This window comes from Schistocerca americana, chromosome 2, assembly GCF_021461395.2.
Source record: "Schistocerca americana isolate TAMUIC-IGC-003095 chromosome 2, iqSchAmer2.1, whole genome shotgun sequence".
Taxonomy (NCBI): Eukaryota; Metazoa; Arthropoda; class Insecta; order Orthoptera; family Acrididae; genus Schistocerca; species Schistocerca americana.
The window spans coordinates 556,309,772-556,337,712 of record NC_060120.1 but is presented as its reverse complement, the minus strand read 5'-3'; the positions used below and the strand labels follow the sequence as shown (position 1 = coordinate 556,337,712).

Genomic DNA, 27,941 nt, shown 5'->3' with positions numbered 1-27,941 from the left:
TCTGCTAGAGACAGCAAAGGACTTGGAAGAGCAGTTGAATGGAATGGTCAGTATCTTGAATGGAGGATATGAGATGAACATCAACAAAAACAAAATGAGGATAATGGGATGTAGTTGAATTAAATCAGATTATGCTCAAGGAATCAGATTAGGAAATGACACTTAAAGTAGTAAATGAGTTTTTGCTATTTGGGAAGCAAAATAACTGATGATGGTTGAAGTATGGAAGATATAGAATGTAGGTTGGCAATGCCAAGAAAAGTGTTTCTGAAGAAGAGAAATTTGTTGACATACAGTAGAAATTTAAGTGTCAGTAAGTCCTTTCTGAAAGTATTTGTATGGAGTGTAGCCATGTATGGAAGTGAAACATGGACAATAAATAGTTTGGACAAGAAGAGAATAGAAGCTTTCGAAATGTGGTGCTACAGAAGAATGCTGAAGATTAGATGGGTAACTAATGAGGAGGTGTTGAAGAGGATTGGGGAGAAGAGAAGTTTGTGGCACAACTTGACTAAAAGAAGGGATCGGTTGGTAGGACATGTTCTGAGGCATCAAGGGATCACCAATATAGAACTGGAGGGAAGTGTGTGTTTGGGGGAGGGGTAAAAATCATAGAGGGAGACCAAGAGATGAATACAGTAGGCAGACTCAGAGGGATGTAGATTGCAGCAGTTACTCAGAGATGAAGAGGCTTGCACAGGATAGAGTAGCATGGAGAGCTGCATCAAACCAGTCTTTGGACTGAAGACAACAACAACAACAACCTGCTCATTAAGAGTTAAAGGTTTACCAGAGTAGTACAGGTATTACAGTTAGAAACTGTGTATATGTTTTAAGGCAGCATAACTAACTGCCTGCAGGTACCCAGACTACGTTCATCCAGTATTTGAGAATGAGAGCACTTAGTGACCTGCAACAAACTTTACAAATAATTCCAAACCTTTATGAAACTTTTTCTTGCTAACATCTTCCACAAAAAGATGAAAGGAAATTTTATCGCTTACTACATTTTTGCTGTTCATGCAGTAAGGCATGACATTTTTATTTATTACTTCTTTACTGCTAACTCCGTACCCAACACATTTTGCAGACATCCACATATACCACTCAATTTAACTGCAAAATTATGTCGTAGTAATACAGATAGTTCAGGAGATATGACATCATAGACAATGAGATGTGTGAAAAAGTTGCTATTGGTGAAAGCAGAGTGCAGGTTACGCAGACTATACTTGTCCAAATGTTTGAAGCTGTTTCATATGTGGGAGTTTCATTGTTTAAAGACTGCAGGGGAGTGTGTTAGTAGTATTTGGAATATATGCATATCATAATTCATCCTCTCAAAAAATAAAATATCCTCTGCTTTTGTTAATAATTGGAATAAATGTAATAATGGAAATGGAGTTGATTGGCTTGAGGTATATCAGTGTCACCACCATTTATAGATGAATGGTAGTGGAAAGACTGTAGTTTCACGAGAGAAGAGCAGATATTACCAGGAGTGTAAAGAACAAAAAATATTGTTGTAGGTTTATATTTCCACACTCTCTACATATATGTTGAAAACACAAATGTAGGTATTTTTCTGCCTGTTGAATGATTTTTTGTTACAACTAGTTTTGATTTACATTGATCATCTTGATCTTAGTAAGAAATGGAAAAGCTTTCTGACTTTTGAGTGTTTCAGGTAACTGGCAGTCAGTTACGTAAAACACTTCATAATGGCGTCAGAGATGATGACTGCAGGAGTCTCCAATTTTCTGGGCTTCATCAAATGATAAAAACTCTGGGAGCACCGTTTAAGACATTGGTTGTGCAGCCACTCAGGTTCATTATCATTGTCTAATCTGGTCTTCAGACAACAATTCTCCATCTCTTTTTCCTGCTTGCAATTGCTGTTACTGCCTCTGCCTGACTACGCCCACTTGCAGTGCTCCCTCTGTTCCATTCCTTCTTGTCTCTTTTGGTCATCCTTGTCCTTTTGTACATTATCCCTAGTCTCCCTCATTAATAGCAAGTAGTCTTTTAACTTTTGCTGGATGTACCCGAAATACTTCCAGCGAATCTTGGAAGAACATACGCCTACATTAATGATGGAGAAAAGAGAACAAGGTGGTTTCATTGAGATGGAGATATTTCTGAAGCAGACACAATTGTAAATTCATACTCTAAAATAAATGGTCCTAGTTTTCATCACAACAAAGATGGGTGCACGAGTTGTTGGAGACTATTTCAAATGTTCTCACTTAATATTTAAATCCATCTTTTCTTCCTAAGCCTACCGTGTTGCAGTAGTTAAGACACTGAATTGTAATTGGGAGGAGATGTTTCAGCATCTGCTCATCCTTATTTAGGCCTATTTTGGTTCTCTGAAATCACCTCAAGGTGAATGATGGGACATAAAAACTCAATTTTCCGTTTTTCCTGTTGTATTCAATTGTTTTTAGTTTTGATGTAACACTATTGATCTATAGTATGTACTGGAACCAGAACTTAAGAGTGCTGTATCAACTGCCATGATAGCCTGTGCCAACCTTACAATGAGTGACTTCAGAGTTTTATGATCTCGAGGCTGAACCTGTTACTAAAATGGTTTCACAAATTGAAATCACTGTATTGTTTCAAAGCCATTAGGGCTGCCACTGTCAACTTTGTCTGCTGCTTCATCCATGATAGTAATAATTATTTTGTGTCAAATCCTTACAGCAAGGATAACCATTTCTATCACTTGGCAACTCTGCACTAGACTTGACAAGCATTGTACTGGTTACACAGCTCCTATGGCCTTACACGAATAAGTGCTGCACCTTATGAATTTTTCTTAACAGAAGGAATATTTTTTTCTAAATTTCATTACTGTTGTAGGCTTTCTTCAAGTAATGACCCAAACAAATATCTGTTGCCTACTCCTGTTTCTGTCTAAGGCTACTCTTTATTCAGTCCTTCTTAGCACTCAATTACTTGCTGTTAGTTACCAAACACTCAACTTTGCATATTCCTCCTCCTTACAGTCTATCTGATTATTTTTAGGTGTCTTCCTTTTGCACATGAAGTGCCATCTGATAAAAGAGAAGCTTGAGAAGACATTACATCAGAATACATATTTTCATTTACTCTTCTGTTTACACTCCTGATTATGTTACATACTCAGCAGTGCTAGAAGCAGCTTATGTGCCTCAATATATAAGCTACTGTGCCCCAGCCTGTGGGTCTCAATACGCTGTATTTTACAACTACCTCCTTTTCATTCATGGTCGTGTTTTACGAACTAAATTGAAAATTAAATCAGTATATGTTAAAAAAGATGGTTTTATTTCAGCAAATTTAGTATTGGGACAAAATTGGATACACTAATGAGAAACTGTTCTCATTGCATGCCTTCCCCTCCCACCCGCTCTACACACACCTGCACGTGAAAACATTGAGCAGTAATGTAACAAAAGAATGGAATTGTCTCTACATAAAACAGTCCGCTTTGCTGAAATGTCTTACATCCTTCGATAATACTACTTCCGTTGTACAGTGTTTAATTAGAAATGGGATTCTATACATTGATGTCTTAAGTGTGTTAGGGAAAGTGAGAAACGTTTAATATTTTACATGCAGATGAAAATAAGGTGGTAAATACCACTGTGGGATGTGGTCAGTATATATATTGTTTGGAAACACTGCTGATATTCAGTTGTATTATTAGGTTCTTGTTGTATCATTGAGTAAGACTTAATACTCTAGACTAACATTTGGGAGGAGCCTCCATACACTCATCTAAATTTAGGTTCTTTGTAGTTTACCTAAATCAATTAAGATGAATGCCAGAATGGGTCCTCTGAAAAGGACATGGCTGATTTCATCCCTCATCCATTCCCAATTCAAGTTTGTATTCCATCTCTAATGGCCTTGTTGTTGATATATTAAAACCTAAGCTTCTCTTCGTCTTTATTTGTGATTTAAGTAGTAAGATTGTTCTATTAACATCTCACTCTGAGTAGGATTCATTCTGTGTGCTTATTTAAATTGTTCGATACTCTTTTGTGAAAAATGAATACGGTATAAGTGTATTATTTTGAGGGAGAGGTATTTTTTTAATATGTTCATAAAATATTGTATTATAACAATATTTTCAGGTTATATTTTCATGATACCACTTTGGTATGTACATTGCTGTTGACTTTCAAGTTTCTGTTGTCAAACAAAATCATTAAATAGTCTTTTGTATTTCAGGTTTGCCCATGGGCATCCCATTTGCGAGAGTTGCGAGCCGACTGCCATGTTGCACTTGGTGACACAATGTCTGCTATTTCAGATATCAGATCAACAACAAAATTGGAGTCTGACAACATAGTTGGTTTCCTCAAATTGTCTCGTCTTCTGTACCAGCTTGGACAAGCCCAGGAATCTTTGAAGTAAGTATGAGTGAGATCTGTGTATAAAGGGTGACAGATATTTGATTTTGGAATGAATGTGAATGTGAAGGAGCATACAATTTTATTTGGTAACTTATAAAAGTTGCAGAGAGAACTTCCAAATTGTCTGTTACAGGAAAAGCTTGAAGTGACATTTCATGTGAGCTATTTACTTCATCTAAGTGAAACATTTTCTTGTGATTAGGGTGAGTTATGAGTGAGAGAAATTTCTTTGTGCAGTTGTTTTTCCCATGTCTGTAAGTTAAGAAATAGCTGCGTAACTTAATGTAGCAAGATTTACAAATGAGAGATGTATTGGGTGCAGCTGTTTCTTGCATGATTCAGTAGAAGCTGAGTAGAAAGTGTGTAAACCTTGTGTGTTGTGATATTGTCACACATGTAATGATGATTATTAGCACCCAGGCCTGAGTCAGCTGTTTGCTGTGTGATCATGTTCTCTCTTTTAGGAAACCTGTCCCAAAAACTTGGCAGTTTCAACTGGAGACTGTTGTGCACACTCAAACTCTTCTAGATCTGTGTGCAGCCCATTTGTACCAGCTGAATAGGAAGACACATACAGATTTTTATACACCCATTCATCATGTTGTTCTGATACTACTGGTGGAAACACTGCAAAAAAACATTGCACTCAGATTGATGTATACTGGCGCTGCCAAGTGGGTCAATGTACGTGATTGGTCCCTCTTCCATAATTGCAATGTTTTCACTACTTTTGTTCTGCAGTTTGGCCAGTTCTTGTGTTGTATCATTGCTGTTTCCACCATTTCCATCCTAAGCACATGGAAGTGTCTATGGAGCCAGTAGATATCTTTCAGTATGCTGTCAAAGTGCATACTATGAATGCTCAATAGAATTTGAATCAGAGGAGATCCATCCATTCATTTCTTGCATGTGATATCATTTGTTTTTAGTTATTAAGCCTCAATGGCCAAGCTGTATGCATGTGGCTATTTGTAAAGATGTGTATTGATTCTGTTGCATGCTTGAACAGATGAACATTTTGAAGCTGCATGATATTACTTGAGGCGTTAATTCTTCCAAACATACAGGGAAACATTCATGCACCAAATGACACCTGCCACATTAGACCAGTCCTGTGTAAAGTTCTTGCTGTGGTGTGTTGTCAAAGTTGTATCAGCTGCCAAATTCTCTCCAATCTCTCCATATACACATTGTTTCAGGGGCTTTGTCATGGGGCATGTTTTCTGTTTCTATGTGTAAGAGACACTGAGTTGGAAAATTCTTTATGAACTGCAAATGATTCTGATAATATTATGTGCTCTGACTATGTTGCAGATGCCGTTTTTTCATTTGCGTGTTTAATTTTTTCAATTTGCTTGTCACATTATTTAGTAATTGTTAAGTAGTGGTTAATCTTTTGAAATTATTTAGGTCAACTTTTAACACAGATGGTGTTTTCAATCTGCAGTTTTGTTCATGAAGCAGATATTTGTAAGGTTTAATTTAAACAGTGAAAAGAAAAAAAAGGATAGTGACACCTGTTATTACTGTTGTGTATGTTTGAGATTGATGTAATGTAATTCAAAATTTGATATTTGTGTGTAAGGACTATTTTCAACACTTGCAGTACATATGTAGATCAGTTTCAATCTTATTTCAGCTTTGACAGTCACACTTGTATGAACAATGCAGATAGAAAATCATACTGTCCATTTTTATTTCAATTATTATAATGAAAAGAATATTGAAATATTTTATAAATGTTTTCCTTTGTAGGGAGATCAGAGAATGTCTCAGGTTAGACCCTGAACATAAAGAGTGCTTCCCTTTCTACAAAAAAGTAAAGAAAGTGGACAAATTTCTTCAGGATATGGAAACAGCAGCAAATAACAAAGATTATACAAAATGCGTTGAACAAGCTAAAAAGGTAAACACTTAAAATGTGCTTCTGTTACCAGTTTTAGTGGTACATTGATAACCAAATTTGTGAATTGTATTTAATATATAAAAATTCCAATGGCTGATGACTTTCGGCTTACAGGTGCTGAAAGAGGAGCCCACCATTCAGATGATTTCTTTTCTTGCAAAACAGAAATTGTGCCATTGTTACTTGAAATCAGATCAATTGTCCCTGAGTATTCAGAGTTGTAGAGAGGCTCTAGAACTTCAGAAAGACCCATATGTACTTTGTGACCGTGCTGAAGCCTACATCAGCAGCGAAATGTATGATGATGGTGAGTTGGATTAAACATTTGAGGTAGTATCTGTGTGTTCCAAAAATCTACATACATAATAAAAATCGTATTGGAAAAATATGTTGCAATACTTGATCATACAACTGCAGTTCTCGAATACTTAATATGCCTTTAGGTTTTCAATAATTTTTAGGCTGCTTGTAATTAGTTTTGGTATTGTCCACCAGTTACATACTTGGAACAATTTAAAAAGTCATTCTTCCATTCACAGAAGCTTTGTTTTGGTATCAGGAGATGTTCAAAGGTATGGTTATATTGTATTGTTGTATTGCACCTGAACACATTTAATAGCCCATTCTTCTTCTTCTTGCATTACAGCCTCTGTAGGACCATGGGTATCCCCTTCTTGGACTGCATTTTCCTCTTCTTCTCCCAGAACCTCTTCATTCTTTCTCCTCTTCCCTCTCTCTCTTCTTCAGAGACCTTCAGTGTCCGTTTCTCCTGTCGGCTCCACTGGTGACACTCTAATCTTTTCTTGTATTCTCCTCTGTCATTGATCTCCGGCATATTGGTCAGTGTATATTTGTTCCTCCAATTTTCCTTTCCTTCGACTTTGATCCCCAATTCCAACCAGTGCTTCTGAAGTTCAACAACCCTCTTGGTTCCTGTCTTTCCCCTTATCCTCCCTGTTGTTTCCCACACTCTCTTCGTCATTCTGTCCACACTCATCCTAACTACATGTCCAGCAAACCTTGCCCTTTTGAGTCTGATTTCCCCAGATATTGTTCTCATTTTCCGGTACAATTCTTCCCTAGGTCTTCGCATCCACCTCTCTCCACCTCTTCTGGGACCTAGTATTTTTCTCTAGTTGTTCTGCCCCATTTCTTCCTAGTGTCATTGTCTCAGCAGCATATAATACTGCATTCCTCACCGTTGCCTTGTAGTGGCTTGTCTTTGCCTCTGTGGATATATTATTTTTATTGTATATCTCTTTCGTCATGCAGAAGGCTGACCTCATCTTCTTTATACTCTCTATTATTCCCTCCTTGCTCCTGTTCCTTCCTGTTATAAATTCTCCCATGTATTTAAATTTGTCCACCATTTGCACAGTGCCTTCCGGTGTTTCCCAATCTGCAGTGGTATTTAATGTCTTTGTCTTGTTATAGGCGATCCTCAGTCCCACCTTTCTGGCCACCTTACTTAAGTTGTCGAGTTGTGTCTTTGCGTCTTCTTCTGTCTCACTTACTATTGCTGTGTCATCTTCAAAGGCTAGGCAGTCCACTTGAGCCCTGTTGTCCTTTTTGTCCCCCACATGGGTCTTTGGTATTCCCATTTCCTCGTTTATTGCTCTCCACATCCATCTCACTGTTTAACACCAGTCTTGATCTCAAATTCTTCTGGCAGTGCTCCTCTGAATTTCACCCTTGCTTTTGTGTCTGTCTGAATTTCTTTTATGAGTTCTTGTGCGGTTCCATCAATTCCTCTGTTCTTCAGGATCCTAACAAGAGTCTGTCTGTCACTGGAGTCATATGCCTTTGTGAAGTCCATGAAGGTTATTACTGTATTTTTGTTTTTTAAGCCCCTATGTTCTATCAGTTGCTTAATAACCCATTGTCAGCATTTATTAATTTGTAACTTGTTACAAGTGCTGTGACAAGATGAAGGAATAGAGTAGATTGCAAATTGGAGTGGGAGGGTAAAGGGGGGTGGGGCTGGCTCTAGTTAGCTCATTACTCCTTTGTTGCTGTTCCTTCCAAACTTGCTTCATCTGATACTTACAGAAAACTGTATTTTTGGAATGGAATGGCTTATTGAGGTAATGTTGGCAAAATAACTTATCACATGTTATTTATGACATTCAAATGCAGAAATGTGTATTATTAAGTTCATATATGTATGTTTTCCCTGCAATTGGCATCTCATTGTGTGCTTAGAAGAACAGTAACTGTTTTATCAGTTGAAGTACGGAACAACATTTTCTTGTGAATAATAGCATCAGTATACTACATATAATCATATGGAATAAGGATTAAAAACACCAGTGTCAGTTCAGCCATAATTGCTGCTAAAAGGCTTCCCTTGCAGGGTTATTTTAGATTCTAGAATTAAAATTAAAGCACATTTTCTGTGATGTATTGTAACGTCTGTAGACTGTAACATGAAGCTGCTGGTGCTTATACGTAAATAAATTATAACCGTTTTCTTTGTTTCTTTCACAATAACCACTCACCTAACAAAGCTGATTTTGTTGTGGGTTCTTATATTTAGGACACTTTAGGATTTTCAGTGACTTTGAGCTAATATTCTTTCATTTTGTGTGTGTGTGTGTGTGTGTGTGTGTGTGTGTGTGTGTGTGTGTGTTACAGAGAGAGAGAGATATCGATTAATTGAATTAACCTTCGAATTTAATAGTTGATTAACTTTTTCAGCTATTCATGATTACCAGGATGCTCTTGAAATGGATGAAAACTTGCAACGTGCTAAGGAGGGCCTACAGAGAGCAAGAAAACTCCAGAAGCAAGCGGAAAAAAGAGATTACTATAAAATCCTTGGTGTGAAGAGGACAGCAAGCAAGCAAGAAATTATAAAGGCTTACCGGTATTTATTGTTATTAGTCTTTGGGTTCTGTATTGTGAATCCTTTGCAGAATCTGTAGCTTTGTTGTATTTCATTACAGAAAAATGGCACAGAAGTGGCATCCAGATAATTTCCAAGGGGATGAGAAGAAAATAGCAGAAAAGAAATTCATTGACATTGCAGCTGCTAAAGAAGTATTGACAGATCCAGGTAATTAATATTTTTTATACTCAAGATCTTCATTTTTTCATTGCTTGTACAACATAGTATACATCTTATAAATGAAATAATGGTGCATTTTCAAGAATAAAGAAACCTAATTTTTTACTTAATATGACTGCAGTATTTGCCTTTAGCAAAGCAGCTATCCAGTAGTTTGCACCTTTTGCATTATAGAGGACTGTGGAGCCCATGTTAAAGATAGCATTGTAATAGGGAAAGGTTTCTAATGTGCTCAATTGTGTGGCCTCAAAACGTGTGATTAGAGGACTGACAAGGGTTTTACCTGGTTCAGTAAAACCATGTGAGACAGAAATAGCATTTTTAGCATGTGATAACTGAATTCTTGTTTACAGGCAGTTGTCTTGGCTATCCTTGTTTTTACTAGCTAAACTAGATAAGCAGTACAAAAAGTTTCAAAGAGGCAGAGGAAGTCTGTATAAACAAATGTAAATGTTCTTGTGTACAAAATTGTAAATTTCTGAAAGTTTTTCACTGATTGTGTTGAAATTCTGACACAGTGTTGCAGGCAAATATGCATGTGTTCTTTTATACCTATTTTTAAATGTATGTAATATATCAATAAACATGTAATACATAAAGGGGAAAAATAGCTATCAAAAATCTCAAAGTTCTTGAGCAATTTACTTCAAATTTTAAATGCTAGTCCATTAAACATTCAGATGAGTATAGACTGTAAATTCTTTGAAAAACAATGTACTAGTTTTCTGTTAATATAGACTGTGAGAAGGAAAACGCTCTGCTGTAAAAATGCGACATTCTGTTTCCTTTGTCGCAGTCAGTTTCAACTATGAAGTGGAGCATTTGAATCATTAGAAAAATTCTTCCTCACAAACATAAAAATTGTACACACAACAATGTGCTCTTTTGTTTTCTTACTTCCTTTCACAGAAAACAGGAAAGTTGTATTTCTGGTATATCAGCTTATACTACTACAAAATGTGAATTTGCAATAACAAGAAATAAGGTTCAAGGAGGGATGGGGGGGAGATAGAACAGAGGATTGGAAGGGAATGAACATAGAGAGTGGAAAGGTGGTGGTGAACAGACAGACAGAGAGAGGGGGGGGGGGGGGGGAGCAGGAGGAGAGGATGGACAGAAAAGGGAGAGAAGAGATGATGGACAGAGAGACAGGTAAGGAGGAGGAGGGAGGAGGAGATGGACAAAGAGGAGGGGTGAGCTGTTAATGTAGGATACAGTTAATTATTTCTTACATTAGTAGAAATAAATATCTACATTCAATTTTTGTTATTTATTAGAATAACAGTGCAAAATTTAAAATGTCACCAGTTTTGGCAGTCATCTGGTTTTCAGTGCACTTGTTCTTTCATTACACAAACCCTCTAATAACCTGATAGAATAAAAAAAGGTTTTTGATTGAGCAGCAGACACATATCCACTCTTCTTGAACTTTCTGTCAGAGGTGAATTGATGCCCCCTTTATGCAGTTGTGAATGGGCCAAATAAAAGGTAATTCAACAAGAATGAAAACTGTATCCAGGTTGTTCCAACACCTCAAAAAGCAGATTGTGGCAGCATGGGGTTGCATATTTTCAGACATAAAAAAACTAACTTCCAACAGTTGACATTGGAGTTTGGTTCAAATTGCAGGCTGGGTAGTGTATAACTGGACCACGTTTCAGGCTTAGCCCCATTGAGTTTTAAGAAATTATGACCATCAGTTGTCGTATAGGTGGTGGACACATGAATTTATTTCTGGCCAGAGATTAGGGTTGTTTTATTTGAGTGCTCTGGTATTTGGTCTCTGGGTCAAAGTGATGGATCCATTTTTCATCTCCAGAGATACGTTTCAGGAAACTGCTACTTGCATTAGATGAAAGTCCAACAAGCACTGACAGATTCTCTGTCAGTTGCTTTTGTGCTCTTCACCGATTTGTTTCGGGCTGTCTCTTGCACAATCTTTATGAAAGTTGAGTCCGTTCTGCATAACTCAACCAAGACTGCTGTGCATATTGTTTACCATTTTGTCAATAAGCAGAAGTGGACACAAACAAGCTCAATGTTAGTATCAGCAGTGGATGTGGTTTTACATTCTATGTTTGTTTGTTAACATTGTCTCTTACAGTTGTGATCAACTGCAATTAGTGTTTGTGTTTCATTTAACAGGTCAGCAAACTCTCATACAAGTGGCAACAATCGACAGTTAATATAGCACTACTATAGTAAGTTCAGAATTACTTTAGGATTTACGTTTTGCAGGAATACTTGCGGACACATGTGGAATCTTACATTTTCTTGAACTCACTCAAACTTGCAAACTATTTGACAAATAAAGATGAAACTCATATGTGTTTTCTGGAAGATTTGCACTATCTTCTTTTTATAGTTTCATTTGTGGTCTGAAATTTTTAAGACACCATATAAAAAGTGTACAAAAATGCATTTCTTGATGATGATATTGAATTTTCGGTGAGCAGGAAACTTGTCAATTTGAATTTAGGTGAACACATTATGTGAACAAAATCTTAAAAATACATCACATTTTCATTTGCTCCATCGGAACTCTGTTAGAGATCTGTAACATGAGATAATTTTAGTTAAAGGCGGGACATGGTGATGTACTCCCGTGCGAAACACATAATAGTTGCTTGTTTAATTTTATTGTGAGAAACAGAGCACTAGGTTTATGATTAACATGTTGTTGTGTTTTCTGATAAAACTTTTTACTTATTTGTAACATAAATAAATTTTTTCACCTCCTGATTGGATCAAGGAAACTTGTCTTAATGGCTTGCAAAACAGAAGAATAGTGATAAAAAAATACACTAACTCAGTATTTTAACAGTTTTAATGCAAAGAGTGAGAGGGATTTCTTTCGTGTGATTAACACATTCCCTTCGCTATCCATAGGAATTACATGTGTGTTGTGATTTCCGTAACAGTCAGACAGTCAGTACTGGAAGAATCTCTGAATGTGGCTTTCCCAGTTGTTACTAAATGATGCATTATTTTCAAGCAATGATAGCTTGAAGTCAGTTGTTAACTCTTTTAGTACTTTGGAGAGGTGCTAAATGGATGTTCCTGCTTTCACAAAGTGCTATGCGGCTTGAAAAAACATATTACAGGAAAGATCAGTTCCTGCACATTCGTTGCTCCAGTGGGTTTCTGTACTTATCTGGTTACAAAAGATTCCCATAAAATTCGGGGCAGTTTGAGTGATCAAGAAGAATCTGGTTCCAGAATTGATGATGATGGTTTTAAAATTGATAACAGTATTTCTGAAACAGGCAGCAGTCTGCTTTCCTGTTTCATCTTATAAGCAGGAGCTACACAAAGAAGTTGAAAAAGTTTCCCTCTTCCGACCTCATATTCCCTGGTCAAGGGAATGACGCTACCACTGAATAACACTCGACAAATGTGTTTCGAACATTGTTCAGTATCACACAACAAACAATAGTAGTAGCAGAAATATGAAAATGAACAAGATCTCAGCAAGCAAAACAGAATGCACAGAACAGCAAACGTTGCAGTGTAGTGGGAGCGGGAAGTGTTGTAATGGTGGGGGTGATGGGGAGGTTATCGCAGGTACTGTATTTACTCGAATCTAAGCCGCACCTGAAAAATGAGACTCAAAATAAAGGAAAAAAAAAATTCCCGAATCTAAGCCGCACCTGAAATTTGAGACTCGAAATTCAAGGGGAGAGTAAAGTTTTAGGCCGCACCTCCAAGTCGAAACAAAGTTGGTCCATTGTAATACGAGGCACAATTTAGGTCGAATGAATGACGATACAGCTACAGTAGTTTGGTTAGAGTCGTAAGCTTAGCAGTTAAGCTTTACCAGGTAGCCATTGCTATGCGTCAGCCGATCCGTCCATATTTATACGGGTACCCTTCCTTTTTCACGTGCTTTGTCCCCCCAGGGGGTCCACAACTCTTTCGTGGATACGTGCGTGGCGAGCACGGGGCCCCGAGCCATTGCAGCCTTCTTTCTCTCCCGGGCTGCATTTCCTTTCCCTTCCCCTCCTTTCCCCTCCATACCCCTTTCCCCTCGCCCTCTCCTCTCCCTCTATTGGTGTCCTTGCTTATGTTGGCCCCCGCTATCCTCCTGGTTCTGTTGGTTTTACACTCTGGCTTTGTTGCGTAATCATCTCCTCCTTTTGGCATTCCTTGGTCCCCCTCTGGGGTTTGACCTCCATTCCAAAATTTCTCTTCCGTAGTGTGAGCCATTTGGGGAAGAGCACCTTACCTAGTGTCTCCGACGTGTGCCCTCCTAGTATATTCCACCTTTTCTTCTACGTCGTTGTCTGATGCTAGGGTGCATAGCCAGCACGGTAGCCAGCCCGTGTGGTGGGGTCGCTATGTACCCTTTTGGTTGAGCCCCCTGAACACACAGGGATCACACTTCTGATACCTGAGCTGTGACCTCCTCATGCATGCCTTGGAGTGGTTGCTCGTCATCCTGGAGCATCGGAACTCCCGGCAATGGCCGCCGTGCCAGACGGCCCTTGCTGTGGCTGGGTGGCGCCCGTGAGGAGAGCCCCTGATCGGAGTGGGTGGTATCAGGGCGGACGCTATGCAGATGAAACGCATAAGGGTCCAAACCTCTGGCCGCTCTTCTGCGGCCGTCTCTCTGCGTGGTACTGATTCCTCAAGTGCTGCTTCTCTTGCCCCTTCGGCCTTCCCTTCCGTGGCTACCCCCTGGGAGGAGGGTCAGGCCCGTCGTCTAGGGGCAAAACTTTTCCCCCGTTATCTAGTTTGCACCAGGACTGATGGAGATACTTTCACCAGTGTCAAACCTTTATTCTTTGTGGAACACATTGAAGACAAGTTCGGCGAAGTGGACTCCCTGAGCAAGATGCGGTCGGGTTCATTACTGATAAAAACTGCTTCGGCTGCCCAATCTGCGGCCCTTCGTGCCTGTACCCATCTTGGCACAATTCCCGTGTCCATTACCCCTCACCAGTCTCTAAATATGGTACAAGGTGTGATTTTTCACAGAGACCTCATCCTTCAAACTGATGAGGAACTTCGGGACAATCTCGGACGGCGGGGTGTTCACTTTGTTCGGCGTGTTCAGAAGGGTCCTAAAGATAATCGTATTGATACTGGTGCCTTTATCCTGGCCTTTGAAGGGGATACCCTTCTTGAGAAAGTTAAGATTATGGTCTATCGCTGTGATGTGAAGCCGTACATCCCACCTCCTATGCGGTGTTTTAAGTGCTTGCGTTTTGGCCACATGTCTTCTCGCTGTACCCAGGACCCTCTCTGTGGTGACTGTGGACGTCCACTCCATGAGGGGAGTCCCTGTGTTCCCCCTCCTGTATGTGTAAATTGTCATGGTAGTCATTCTCCACGTTCAGCAGATTGCCCAGTCTATAAGAAAGAAAAAAAGATACAGGAGTATAAGTCTCTTGATCGTTTAAGCTACACAGAGGCCCGTAAGAAATATGCACGATTGCACCCTGTGTCCATGACATCTACACTCCTGGAAATTGAAATAAGAACACCGTGAATTCATTGTCCCAGGAAGGGGAAACTTTATTGACACATTCCTGGAGTCAGATACATCACATGATCACACTGACAGAACCACAGGCACATAGACACAGGCAACAGAGCATGCACAATGTCGGCACTAGTACAGTGTATATCCACCTTTCGCAGCAATGCAGGCTGCTATTCTCCCATGGAGACGATCATAGAGATGCTGGATGTAGTCCTGTGGAACGGCTTGCCATGCCATTTCCACCTGGCGCCTCAGTTGCACCAGCGTTCGTGCTGGACGTGCAGACCGCGTGAGACGACGCTTCATCCAGTCCCAAACATGCTCAATGGGGGACAGATCCGGAGATCTTGCTGGCCAGGGTAGTTGACTTACACCTTCTAGAGCACGTTGGGTGGCACGGGATACATGCGGACGTGCATTGTCCTGTTGGAACAGCAAGTTCCCTTGCCGGTCTAGGAATGGTAGAACGATGGGTTCGATGACGGTTTGGATGTACCGTGCACTATTCAGTGTCCCCTCGACGATCACCAGTGGTGTACGGCCAGTGTAGGAGATCGCTCCCCACACCATGATGCCGGGTGTTGGCCCTGTGTGCCTCGGTCGTATGCAGTCCTGATTGTGGCGCTCACCTGCACGGCGCCAAACACGCATACGACCATCATTGGCACCAAGGCAGAAGCGACTCTCATCGCTGAAGACGACACGTCTCCATTCGTCCCTCCATTCACGCCTGTCGCGACACCACTGGAGGCGGCCTGCACGATGTTGGGGCGTGAGCGGAAGACGGCCTAACGGTGTGCGGGACCGCAGCCCAGCTTCATGGAGACGGTTGCGAATGGTCCTTGCCGATACCCCAGGAGCAACAGTGTCCCTAATTTGCTGGGAAGTGGCGGTGCGGTCCCCTACGGCACTGCGTAGGATCCTACGGTCTTGGCGTGCATCCGTGCGTCGCTGCGGTCCGGTCCCAGGTCGACGGGCACGTGCACCTTCCGCCGACCACTGGCGACAACATCGATGTACTGTGGAGACCTCACGCCCCACGTGTTGAGCAATCGGCGGTACGTCCACCCGGCCTCCCGCATGCCCACTATACGCCCTCGCTCAAAGTCCGTCAACTGCACATACGGTTCACGTCCACGCTGTCGCGGCATGCTACCAGTGTTAAAGACTGCGATGGAGCTCCGTATGCCACAGCAAACTGGCTGACACTGACGGCGGCGGTGCACAAATGCTGCGCAGCTAGCGCCATTCGACGGCCAACACCGCGGTTCCTGGGGTGTCCGCTGTGCCGTGCGTGTGATCATTGCTTGTACAGCCCTCTCGCAGTGTCCGGAGCAAGTATGGTGGGTCTGACACACCGGTGTCAATGTGTTCTTTTTTCCATTTCCAGGAGTGTAGTTACGCCTTGGTTACATCTTCATCCCTTCCTCCCCCTTCCTTACCCCCGTCCCGGACCCCTCTCCTTCCCCCCTCCCCTGCGGCTCCCACACCTTCTCCTATGGGCGCCGCTCCCCCTCCCCAGCCGGAGAAGTGTCCCACTCCTTCGGCGTCTGCCGGTCAAGGGCGCCTCTCCCGGGATGCCCCTTCCCGGCACCTTCCAGGTCAAAGGTCTGCTGCAGCGCGGCGACCGCGAGAGCCGCGGTCTATCGGCCCCCAGGTCGCCCGGTCTCTTTCTGTTCCTGATCTTGCTGCAGCTGGCTCCATTATGCCACACAGCCCTCCTCGATCTCAGCCTGAAAAGAAGAAGAAACATAAGTCCCGGGACAAAGAGCCTCTGGTGTCACCGGAGGTCCCTTCCCCGGCTTCACAACCGGATTCTGACCTGTCGTTTATGGATGTCGCCCCCTCCTTGTCGGTGACGGGTGGGGACCCGGCGGTATGACTGGATTTAGCGTGTTCAGCCCTCATTTAAACCATCGTTCTGTGGTTCTCCAATGGAATTGTAATGGCTACTATCGTCACCTTCCGGAATTGAAATCCCTTCTTTCGTCCTACTCAGCAGCTTGTGTGGTTCTCCAGGAATCTCATTTTACTGATGCTCACTCACCGACCCTCCGTGGGTTCCGTGTTTTCTGTCGAAATCGGGTCGGACCCTTGCGGGCTTCTGGTGGCGTTTGTACGTTGGTCCGTACAGACATTGCTAGCACGTGGATTCCTCTCCAAACTACATTGGAAGCAGTTGCTGTTAGGGTCCACTTAGACTCTGCAGTCACAGTATGCAATCTTTATCTCCCTCCTGACAGGACTCTTACACCTGCTGCCTTAACCACCCTTCTTCAGCAACTTCCTCCTCCCTTCCTCCTCCTTGGGGATTTTAATGCTCATCATCCTTTGTGGGGCAGTGCCTTTCCATCTAGACGAGGTCTTCTTATCGACCAATTTATTGCAGACCACGACCTGTGCCTTCTTAATGATGGCTCCCCTACTCATTTCAGTGCTGGTCATGGTACCTTTTCTGCCATTGATCTTTCTCTTTCTTCTCCCTCTCTCCTCCCTTAATTACACTGGTCGCCACACGACGACCTTTGTGATAGTGACCATTTCCCGTTGATTATCACGCTCCCTTCCCGCTCCCCGATGGAGAGGTTACCTCGTTGGTCTTTCCACCGCGCCGATTGGCCTCTATATACTGCACAGGTCGAGTTTTCTCCCTCTTTGTCGGGTTGTATTGATGACGTCCTACGTGATGTGTCTGACGCGATTGTTCGCGCTGCTAACCTTGCTGTCCCGCGCTCATCTGGACAATTTCGTCGTCGGCAAGTCCCGTGGTGGAGTACGGCCATTGCCATTGCCATCCGTGATCGCCGTCGAGCTTTGCAACACTTTAAGAGGCACCCATCTGTAGCCAGCCTTTCTACCTTTAAGCGCCTTCGCGCTAAAGCCCGTTATTTAATCAAACAGAGCAAGCGGATATGTTGGGAACGATTCGTTTCTTCCCTTGGTTCCACTGTCCCTCTGTCACGGGTATGGGCTACACTTCGCTCTCTCCAAGGTTGCCATCGGCAGTCCACCCTCCCAGGCCTTCACCTCCCAGATGGCATTTGTACGGACCCATTAGTTCTCGCAGAACATCTTGCGACCCATTTTGCAGTGGCATCAGCGTCGGCCTCCTATCCAGCTGCTTTCCTTCATCAAAAACAGCAGGCTGAAGCTGTCACCTTATGTTTCACCACTTGTGAGTCAGAATCTTACAACGAACCTTTCACTGAATGGGAATTTCTTTCTGCTCTATCTGCTTCTCATGATACGGCTCCTGGCCCAGATTCCATTCATAACCAGCTGCTTCAACATCTCAGTGCTCCACAACGGCACCATCTTCTTCGGGTGTTTAACCGTATCTGGCTCCAGGGTGACTTCCCTTCTCAGTGGAGGGATAGCATTGTGGTTCCTGTCCTTAAGCCTGGTCAGAACCCCCTATCTGTTGACAGCTATCGGCCAATTAGTTTGACCAATGTTGGTTGTAAGTTACTTGAACGGCTGGTAGCCCGTCGGCTCACTTGGGTCCTCGAATCTCGGGATCTATTGTCCCCTTACCAGTGTGGCTTTCGAGAGGGACGATCTCCAATCGATCATTTGCTTCGCTTGGAATCCGCAGTTCGGCAGGCTTTTTCCCAGCGCCGCCATTTGGTTGCAGTGTTTTTTGACCTTCGCAAGGCCTATGACACGGCCTGGCGCCATCTTACTAACCCTTCATCAGTGGGGTCTTCGGGGCCCACTCCCGATTTTTATCCGCCAGTTCCTGATCCATCGGTCATTCAGAGTTCGAGTTGGTACTACTTTTAGTTCTCCACGGACCCAGGAGACGGGCATCCCACAGGGTTCGGTCTTGAGTGTCCTTCTTTTCCTCATTGCTATCGATGGACTTGTGGCCTCTGTCGGTCCCTTGGTCGCCCCTGCCCTGTATGTGGATGATTTCTGCATTTGGGTTAGTTCCTCCTCGATGCCATCTGCAGAACGGCAGCTCCAGGTGGCTATACGGCGTGCCTCTGCATGGACCCTCTCCCACGGGTTTCAATTCTCTCCTTTAAAATCGCGGGTGGTCCACTTCTGTCGCCGTACTACGGTCCACCCTGATCCAGAGCTCTATCTCGCTGCACAAAGATTGCCTGTGGTTCCACAGTTTCGTTTCCTAGGTCTTCTTTTCGACAACAAGCTCACTTGGCTGCCCCATATCAGACTCCTGAAGGTAGGATGTTTCCGTAAACTCAATGTCCTTCGCTTTCTTGCCCACTCCTCCTGGGGTGCGGACCGTTCCCTCCTCCTCCGTCTTTATCGTGCTCTAGTTCTGTCACGTTTGGACTATGGTTGTCAAGTTTATGGTTCAGCTGCTCCTTCCACGCTGCACGTGCTGGATCCAGTCCACCATCGTGGTATCCGTTTGGCCACCGGTGCCTTCCCTACTAGCCCTGTTGATAGTCTCCTGGTTGAAGCTGGGATCCCCCCTCTTTCTGTTCGGCGGTCCCAGCTTCTGGTGTCTTATGCCCTTACTATCCGTTCTTCTCCCGCTCATCCTTCCTATTCTATCCTATTCCCAGACCATGGACGTCGCCCGCCTGACTCCCGCCCTCGGGCGGGTTTACCGGTTGGGCTGCGCCTTGCGTCTCTTACCCGTGATTTTCGGCTTCCTTCTTTGTCCTGTCTTCCTCGCTCCCTCCCCTCCACCCCTCCTTGGTTAGTTCCTCGGCCTCGAATTCTGATGGATCTCCGCCGCGGTCCGAAAGATTCCATCCCCCCGGTGGTGTTCCGTTCCTTTTTCCGCCAAATTTTATGGGAGTTTCGGGATGCTGTTGTTTTTTACACTGATGGCTCTAAATCTGCTGATCATGTTGGGTATGCCTTCACGTCCTTTGTTGGAACGGAAAATCATCTACTGCCACCCTCATGTGGGGTGTTTACTGCGGAATTGATGGCAATTTCCCGGGCCCTTACCTTTATTAAACAATCCCAACACAACCGCGTTTTGTTATGTACGGACTTGATGAGTGGCCTTCTTGCTATTGACCGGTGTTTTTCGCGCCATCCCTTGGTCTCTGCCATCCATGACCATCTCGCTGATCTTCACCGTGCTGCTTGTTCCATTGACTTCCTATGGGTCCCGGGCCATGTGGGTATCCCGGGTAATGAGCTCGCTGATCGTTTGGCTGGGGGAGCAGTTACTTACCCCCCGTTTTCTGTAACCCCTCCTGCAGCGGATTTACGGCTTCACATCAAATCCCACTTTGCACAGTCATGGGCCAATTCTTGGGAGGCTACTCCACTGTCTAATAAACTTCGTGCCATTAAGGTGAATACAGGCCCATGGCGTTCTTCCTTTAGCCTCTCCCGCAAGGACTCGACCACACTGTGTCGTCTCCGCATTGGCCATACCAGGCTGACCCATGGTTTCCTTTTGCGTGATGAGCCACCCCCGCTATGTGGTTGTGGAGCCTTCCAGTCAGTGGCCCACATTTTGGTTGAATGCCCCCTCCTTTTGGCTCTGCGTGCTAAGTACAGACTCCCCCACACTTTACCTTTGATGTTGGCTGACGATTCTCCGGATGGTCTCTCTGGTTCTAGGTTTCCTCCGGGAGAGTGGTTTTTATTCTCAGTTTTAAAGTTTTTAATCTCCCTCTGGTGTTGGGGCAGGGCGGTGAGTGTTTGGGTGTCTCCCACTGTAGGCAGTGTTCAGAGATTCCCGATTCACCTCCCTGACCGGAATCCTCTTTTCTTTCCCTTTTACTCTGTTTTTACCCCTTCTTTTTAAGGCTTGGTTAGTTTTTCTATTCCCATACGTACTTTCTGCATTATAGCAGTTGTACCTTTTAAGTCACAGGTGGTCTTGCCTATGCTGTTTCAGCATAGTGTTGGGTTCGTTCTCTTGCCAACTTCCCTCATTTGTTCTTACTAATGACAACGTGACTGCCCTTTTACGTTTCCCCTTTATCCGTTTTATTTTTCTGACTATACTGAGATGTCCCGTTAGCAGAATGGAGTCTATTTGAAACAAGGGACTGATGACCTTGCTGTTTGGTCCCTTTAACCTCAAACAACCAACCAACCAACGTGCTTTGTCTGGTTTGAATCGATTGCTTATTTTGCTTCGATCTGATAAGTGCCGTTTTCTTCGTTATAGGTGTTTACGTCACTCTAAGCTGAAAATGCATTATTGTACTGTGTCATGCATTGTTTGTCGCATTCTGATAGTGCGTGTTTACGGCCTGTCGCCGCTCGCGGCATGGCTTGCTTTTGTGCACGCTACCGGCCGCTTACAATTTAAAAAAAAAAAGAGAGAGAGAGAGAGAGAGAGAGAGAGAGAGAGAGAGAGAGAGAGAGAGATGAATCGTCTCATTAACGAAACAATGGCAAGAGACTGCTATTTGTTGTTACTTACAGTGCTGCTTTCTTTGATGATTATCAACAAGAACCAAATAATAGACTGCATATGATAGAACAGGTTCTGAATGAGAGTTAGGCGAAAATTTTTCTCCGTTTGAAAATCTTTGCGGCCGCTTCTTTAGTACATCAAATTCTGCACAGAAATTAGTCATCTTAGATTTAAAAATCTAGTCAGTTGCCGTGCTTCATTTCTGACTGTATCACTATTAGGCATAAGAATAATACGAATATAAACATGACATGATACGTACATTCTTCCGCGTTTGTTGTTGTCTCACTCTAGTTTTGTAGTTTATTAGGCAGACAGGATTTAAATGAGATAGCAGCAAACACGAAAGAATACATGGCAAAATGTTTATATTAGTATTATTCTTATGGTGAAGAGAATACTGCATGTGATTCACATTTCATCAGGTTCCTATTAGCAACCATCTCTTCTCAGAGGTAGGAAAAAATTTCGAACGTAGAGTTGGCCATATTGACAAACATCCCAAACAGTCTTGTCAGTCGGATTTTCATAGTACATTGAAATTCTGCTACATTCGAAGATGAACAATACGGAATTTGTATTTACTTCGTTGGATAATGTATGAAAATGCAGTGGTCGAAACTCGGGGTGCAGAAAAAAAAGCTCGTCTTTCACTTATTTTTAATTTATTTACTGATGCAGAGGTTTTGGCCCCAGTATTTATCTTTGTGCCTACAACGCATGCCTGTGTAGCGCTACATATATTCGATGGCAGAAGTTAGTTGTGGCGGCACCTACCAACATTTTTCAGAACTTCCGCTTGCTTTGCACTCGATTCTAAGCCGCAGGCGGTTTTTTGGATTACAAAAACCGGAAAAAAAGTGTGGCTTAGATTCGAGTAAATACGGTAGTTGCTACAGCTACAGGTCTCATTAGTTTAGCTGAATGCATGCTACGCCTTTTCCCTACTTCCTTTGTAGCTGCCAATCTTAAGTAATCTGAGTGACATATAACTTTACATGCTAACTACTGGACACAGGCTGACTATGACTTTGCTTGCGACACCTATTTAAAGACACATATAGGACAGATACTACCAAATGCTTCAGTATGAAGTTGTTATACTTTAGATGTTAGCGTAAGACAGAAAATTTATAGCATATAGATTCACATCAGACAAATTCGTTATTCTGGTTAACAATTTCATGAAGGTCCTTAAATTGGCAGAAATAATGGTTGTATATTATAAGGTGAAAGCTTGAGCATAACTGATTTACAAAGCCTACTAAGATTTTTCTAAAAACTCAAAATTTTAATTACAATCTTTCATAAACTAATGTGTTGAACTGGTGAAATTACACTTTTTTTGGAAATAATACAAGAAGACAATAACACAAATTTTGAAACGATTGCATTTTAAGACTGTGGAACAGCCTATAAGCTGACAGTTTTGAATAAAGGTAGCTAAAATGTTATCCAAAAAGGTGATGAGGGTTATATATATAGTACATCAATCCCATCTTCTTCCTCATCATATCGTCCTCAATCATATCTTCTTCCTCTAGCTATCCATTAATGGATGTTGGCAACCACACAATGCATCTTTATTCTGTGAACTGCAGTAAGTAGCAATTGGTCGCACTTTTTAATTCTGTCCATTGCTTTGTTATATTCTTTGCCCTTTACTTCTTTTACGCTTGATGTCCCCTTCTGCTATAAAGTGTAGAAATATGCATTTGAGCTTAAGACATGCAGTTTTTCTTATTGTTAAACATTGGTAAAGTTTCTTGCTGTTAGTGTATTCTTTGCAGTACTTCAGTGTTATTCTTGCTGTCACAGTACTCTAAGCATTCTGCTGTATATTCCCATTTGAGAGGCCTTGATATTGCGTGCTGACGCCATATTTAGCTTCCATTCTTCAGAACCATGTTAAAGTACAGACCAGGTATAGCATCTTACAAATAGAGCTCTGCTGTTTTTATTAAGCTGCCATTGAGTTGTAGTTCTGGATTTGTAAAGGGGTCGATTGTTGTGTGACAATCATAAAATGTGTCTCTCTGGTGTTGATAATGAGACCCAGATTACTACTTTAATCTCCTGCTATGTTGACACGTTGTTGAAGATTATCTAAATTATCAGCATCCATACTACGTCATCAGCATAGCAAATGTTGTTGACGAAGATTCCATTAACTTTTTTCGTTTTACATATTGCCAGGTGCATACTCTTGAGTACAGATTGAATAACGGGTGACATTGTTTCAGTGAATCTTAAATTGTTAATATTTCAGTAAAGAAAATGTTTCTACACGAACTACTTACACAGTTGTCATCACTACCTAATTATGAAATATTTGAAAAATACTCCTTGAATAGAAATTTAGAGATTTCATAGACAAATGGTACATATATTACACATAGAATAATGAGTGCAAAAAGGAAAATAAATTATATTCATGCCAGGAGTGGTATCACGCAAGTAAAGTTATTCCACCGTGCTACATTTCCAGCACTGTGAAACATTGTCTCCTCATAGTGCTGAAAGTCGTCCATGACTTTTGGTTGCTACTATACTGGACCATAAAAAAACAGATTACTGAACACTTTTCTTCTTTGACTCATATGGAGAGTGATCAACACTGTTTACTTCATAGTAAAGCAAAGTGAACTGATTTAGTAATACTGTAAACTGTCATAAGTGAACAGCTTGGTGCCAACTAGCATGTGAGCACACTAAGCCGTTCAGCTATCCAATGGATGTTTGCAACAAAATTAAATTCCTCTGCTGACTTGCATAGGCTATTAATGAGGGACACTATTTTGTTTTAGTAGCAGAATCAATTTATTTTGTTTGTGTTTGTATTTCTGTAAACATTTGTGGCTACTGGTATGATGTGTTTATAAAGACATTTATTGCCACTGATGTAATTTGTTTAGTTTTCTGTTCTGCTTCTCATTTCAGATAAGCGTAGCAAATTTGATATGGGCGAAGATCCATTAGACCCAGAGGCTCCAAATCAACATGGATTTAATCCATTTCAGCACCACCATTTCCACGGCAGTCCATTTCAGTTCAAGTTCCACTTCAACTGAATGATGCGAGGCTGGTCCTACACACACAGTTGGAGAAAAACAAATCCACAACACACTGCTTGAAATGTGGTGTATTATTTCAACCAACAGCTGCTGCATGTGTGTGTGTGTGTGTGTGTGTGTGTGCAATATCAGTTTTAAATTAATCCAACTTTTCACTTATTTTCCATACTTTGAATGGTTTTCCAGCAAATTAATTACTGAACTACGAAAAAGATATTTAATTTTCAGTTTCAAAAGTCCTACTTTTTCCTCACTTCAGAAATTATTTTATTTTTGCAGTGTTTGATACACAGAACTACTGGTGTATTTTTTGACACCAAACAATGTTTTGAAATGGTCATATTGCTATGTGTTATGGCTAAAGTAATGTGCCTTGGTTCATGAATATATGAATGTCAGCTTACTTCTGTTATAACATGTTCAGTTGTAAATGTGACTGACACTGCGTGTGGAAATATTTGTAAAATTTCCCTTTTGTGTGTGTGTGTGTGTGTGTGTGTGTGTGTGTGTGTGTGTGTGTGTGTGGTGTTTTGCACGCGCGCTCGTGTGTGCGCACTTGTGCACTTTAGTGCAGGCAAGTGCTTGTAATAATTGTGTGCCAACTTTTGGTTTTTGGACTGCAGTCACTTGTTGTACTGTGTTCATTGCAAAAATGAAATCAAAATAATTTTTGACAGTGTGTAGACTGCAGTTAAGTGATTCATTTTTATAAATGCATTTTCCACACTTGGTATGTTGTTTTGCAAAGTAAAATATTGTTGCATGTTGCCATTTTTTCGTTATGCCCTACTTAAATATTAATGTAACACGTGTAATTTATGTTACTGAAAATAAAATATGCAGAGGAGGCATAGCTTTAAGATACTGTGTGCCCAGAATTGTGCAGGCCATACATGTTTATGTAATTCTGTTAGTCACAAAACTGTGAATAATGCAATAAAATAGTTACCATAATCCTGTGACTTCTGTTAAACATTTGTTTTTTGTCTTGTTTTATTATAATAAATGTTGCAATGTGAAAAAGTGTCATGACATTATTAAAAATTCTGAATCCAAGTAATGTTGACAGTAGGTATTGCTGCCAGAGGTATTGTATTAATTAGAAACACTGGAAATTTTTAACAAGACTATATTAATTTCTTTAATTATAAAATTGTATTTGTAAAATGAATTTAACAAGTTGTCTGCTGAACTCCTAGTTGAATTAACAAATGAGTTTAGTTTCCGCAGTGTTATGCCTGCTCTGCAAAATGAGACTGAAACGTTACTGCTTCTCTACGTGTTTTTGATTAAAGATTATTTACTATCGTTAATTGTTGGAAGTGATTAGACTATTTTAAATACTTGAGTCTATCACCATTACCATGTCTTATAAATTTGGTTTCTTCAGATTATTCCATAACTTAACATGGTATTAGTTGCTAGGAATAAAGGAAATTCATCAGTGCATTATCTAAAAAAGTGTTCGAAGTCCGACTTGAGCAATTTTAATATGAAACTATATATACACGAGTGTTTATCAGAGTGTGGAATCATGTGATTTATTATACATTAACAGTCAATTCATTAATGACTGTGCTACTTCTGTGAAACAGTTGAATGGAGAAACATATATGACATATCATCTGTCTGTAACAAATGAACAGTTTTATTTGACAAGTGCTTCAATATTTTAGTTTTAAATATTGTGTAGCTGCATATGGCTGCCGCACATCTGTACTGTCGTAACTGAGTGGCCTATAAGGCATATACGAAACAGACGTCGTAGATGTTCTGCCAATAGTCATAACATTGGTGAAGGAAAGCTTATTTCCTTTGTCAGCATGGGAAACTTTTTTTTTTATTGAACGTTGAGAATGGGTGTCCGTGTTGAATGTGTGTCATATTACTCGACTTATTGTGTTACATGTGTGTATGTGACTACAGGAAAACTGCAATGTGTGTCTGCGTGTGTGTTTTTAATCCGTGAAATGTATGCCCACATTGTGGCTTGAAGAATGATCTTCGGTAAATTATTACACTAGTATTGTTCTGTATATATGGACAATGTGTTTTATCAGTTCCTTGTGTGTTCTGTAACCCATGACTGGTTACTTCAGTCTTGATTTGTGATATAACAGACTGTGAAACTTAAGTTACAGAAAAATAAAATGCTATATTGTTAATAATGTTTGATTTAATTTCTTTTTTAGGTTAGAAATTTCTTTCATTATCTACATTCTTGCCTTTTAATTGCAGTTTGTGGCTTTTACAAATGACACTGTTCCCTTAACTGCATATTTTCCACTGTAAATAGTGTGTTGTAGTTCATGTTGACATTATACAACATGGTCTTAAAGGAACTACAGTGTTCTCCCAGATTATTCTTGTCCAGATTATTCAGTTTGCAGAGTATTTGTGCACCTTAAAAGAAGAAGAACACTCATTATGCAAATTGGGACCAACAACTCATGTTTCTGGCTGCTAGGGGCAGTGGTAGATGCTAAGCCAGACTTGGAGCAGAAAACGACTAGGCCGTATCATGCCTGAGTGCGCGCAGACGTCAGTTGCTGGCACTGACACTAGTACCCACCCAGTAGACATCTTCCCGAATACATATTTGAAAATATCTCAGATATTAATGTTTCAATTATTCATGCATCTTCTTTGCTACATTACCCCAGATAATTGGGAGTATACTGTAAATACCTGTTAGTCAGGTCCAGGAAGGCAAAACATTGATTCATCATTGTATTCGTTTAAGATTTTCTCCAAGAAGCTCCATCTATCTTCTGATTCTCAAAAAGCTCTCATTTTGTTTCCATGTGGAATGTTCCTTGTGAGATTTTGATAAGTTTTTTTGAAAACTTTTAATGTGTGGGAATTCCTGAGTGTATGGGAATTCGTCTGAGCTAAATCTTGAGACTGAGGGAACCACAATGCTTTGTAATGCATACTCCTCCCTTCGACCACCATCCACCTCCACCAGGAAATGCCCTACTACCTCATGCATTATTTTCATGGGCTGCTTGCTGTGGGCATGGTTAAAATTTCTTTCTGATTCCAAGCATGGGCTGCTTGCGTGGGCATGGTTAAAATTTCTTTCTGATTCCAAGCATTCTTAATTTATCAACATTTAGTTCTCTGATGAACTGGTATAGAATGGGAAAAAAGTTGTTTGTAATTTGTTATTTCTGAGGAATATTGGGTGACTATTTGTGTAATGGATGTGGCAGTGAACACTCCAATTTTCTGGCAGATGAATTTAATTGGTTGCACAAGAGTTGTTGGCATACACAAATGTGAATTTTGTCTTTGCACTTACCATGATAAATGGAACTGTTTTTCATCTGTAGGTAAAGAAACATAGTCAGAACTGTACTAGAAATTGAGATTGTTCACATTACTGTATTCAACCTGGACACACAAAATGTACTCAAGAAAAAATATTCTCCATACTATTATTATGGCCTGCTCATCCAATAGTGGACCTTTTCCTTGTCTCATGGGTATCAGCTGGACTGATGGGCGAAAACAATTTGCACCCAAGTTCCTCTCAACACTGTATTTAAAAACATGTTCCACAATGTCTTTTTGTATAACTAGCACACTGTCTCAACTTAGCCTACTGTCACTTTTCAGTTGTTTACCTCACCTCCC

General features: G+C 41.2%; 1 protein-coding gene across 1 annotated transcript in view; it reads left to right on the top strand.

Moving 5' to 3' along the window:
• LOC124595211 (dnaJ homolog subfamily C member 3) overlaps positions 1 to 26,470 on the top strand; it is an 82,468-nt gene extending 55,998 nt beyond the window's left edge. Inside the window, exons 6-11 of the mRNA XM_047133851.1 lie at positions 4,222 to 4,403; positions 6,162 to 6,312; positions 6,427 to 6,619; positions 9,010 to 9,178; positions 9,258 to 9,367; positions 24,169 to 26,470. Coding sequence (XP_046989807.1) covers positions 4,222 to 4,403; positions 6,162 to 6,312; positions 6,427 to 6,619; positions 9,010 to 9,178; positions 9,258 to 9,367; positions 24,169 to 24,299 — 936 coding nt within the window. The 3' untranslated portion in view covers positions 24,300 to 26,470. The remainder of the gene's footprint in view (positions 1 to 4,221; positions 4,404 to 6,161; positions 6,313 to 6,426; positions 6,620 to 9,009; positions 9,179 to 9,257; positions 9,368 to 24,168) is intronic.
• Positions 26,471 to 27,941: the final 1,471 nt, after the last annotated feature.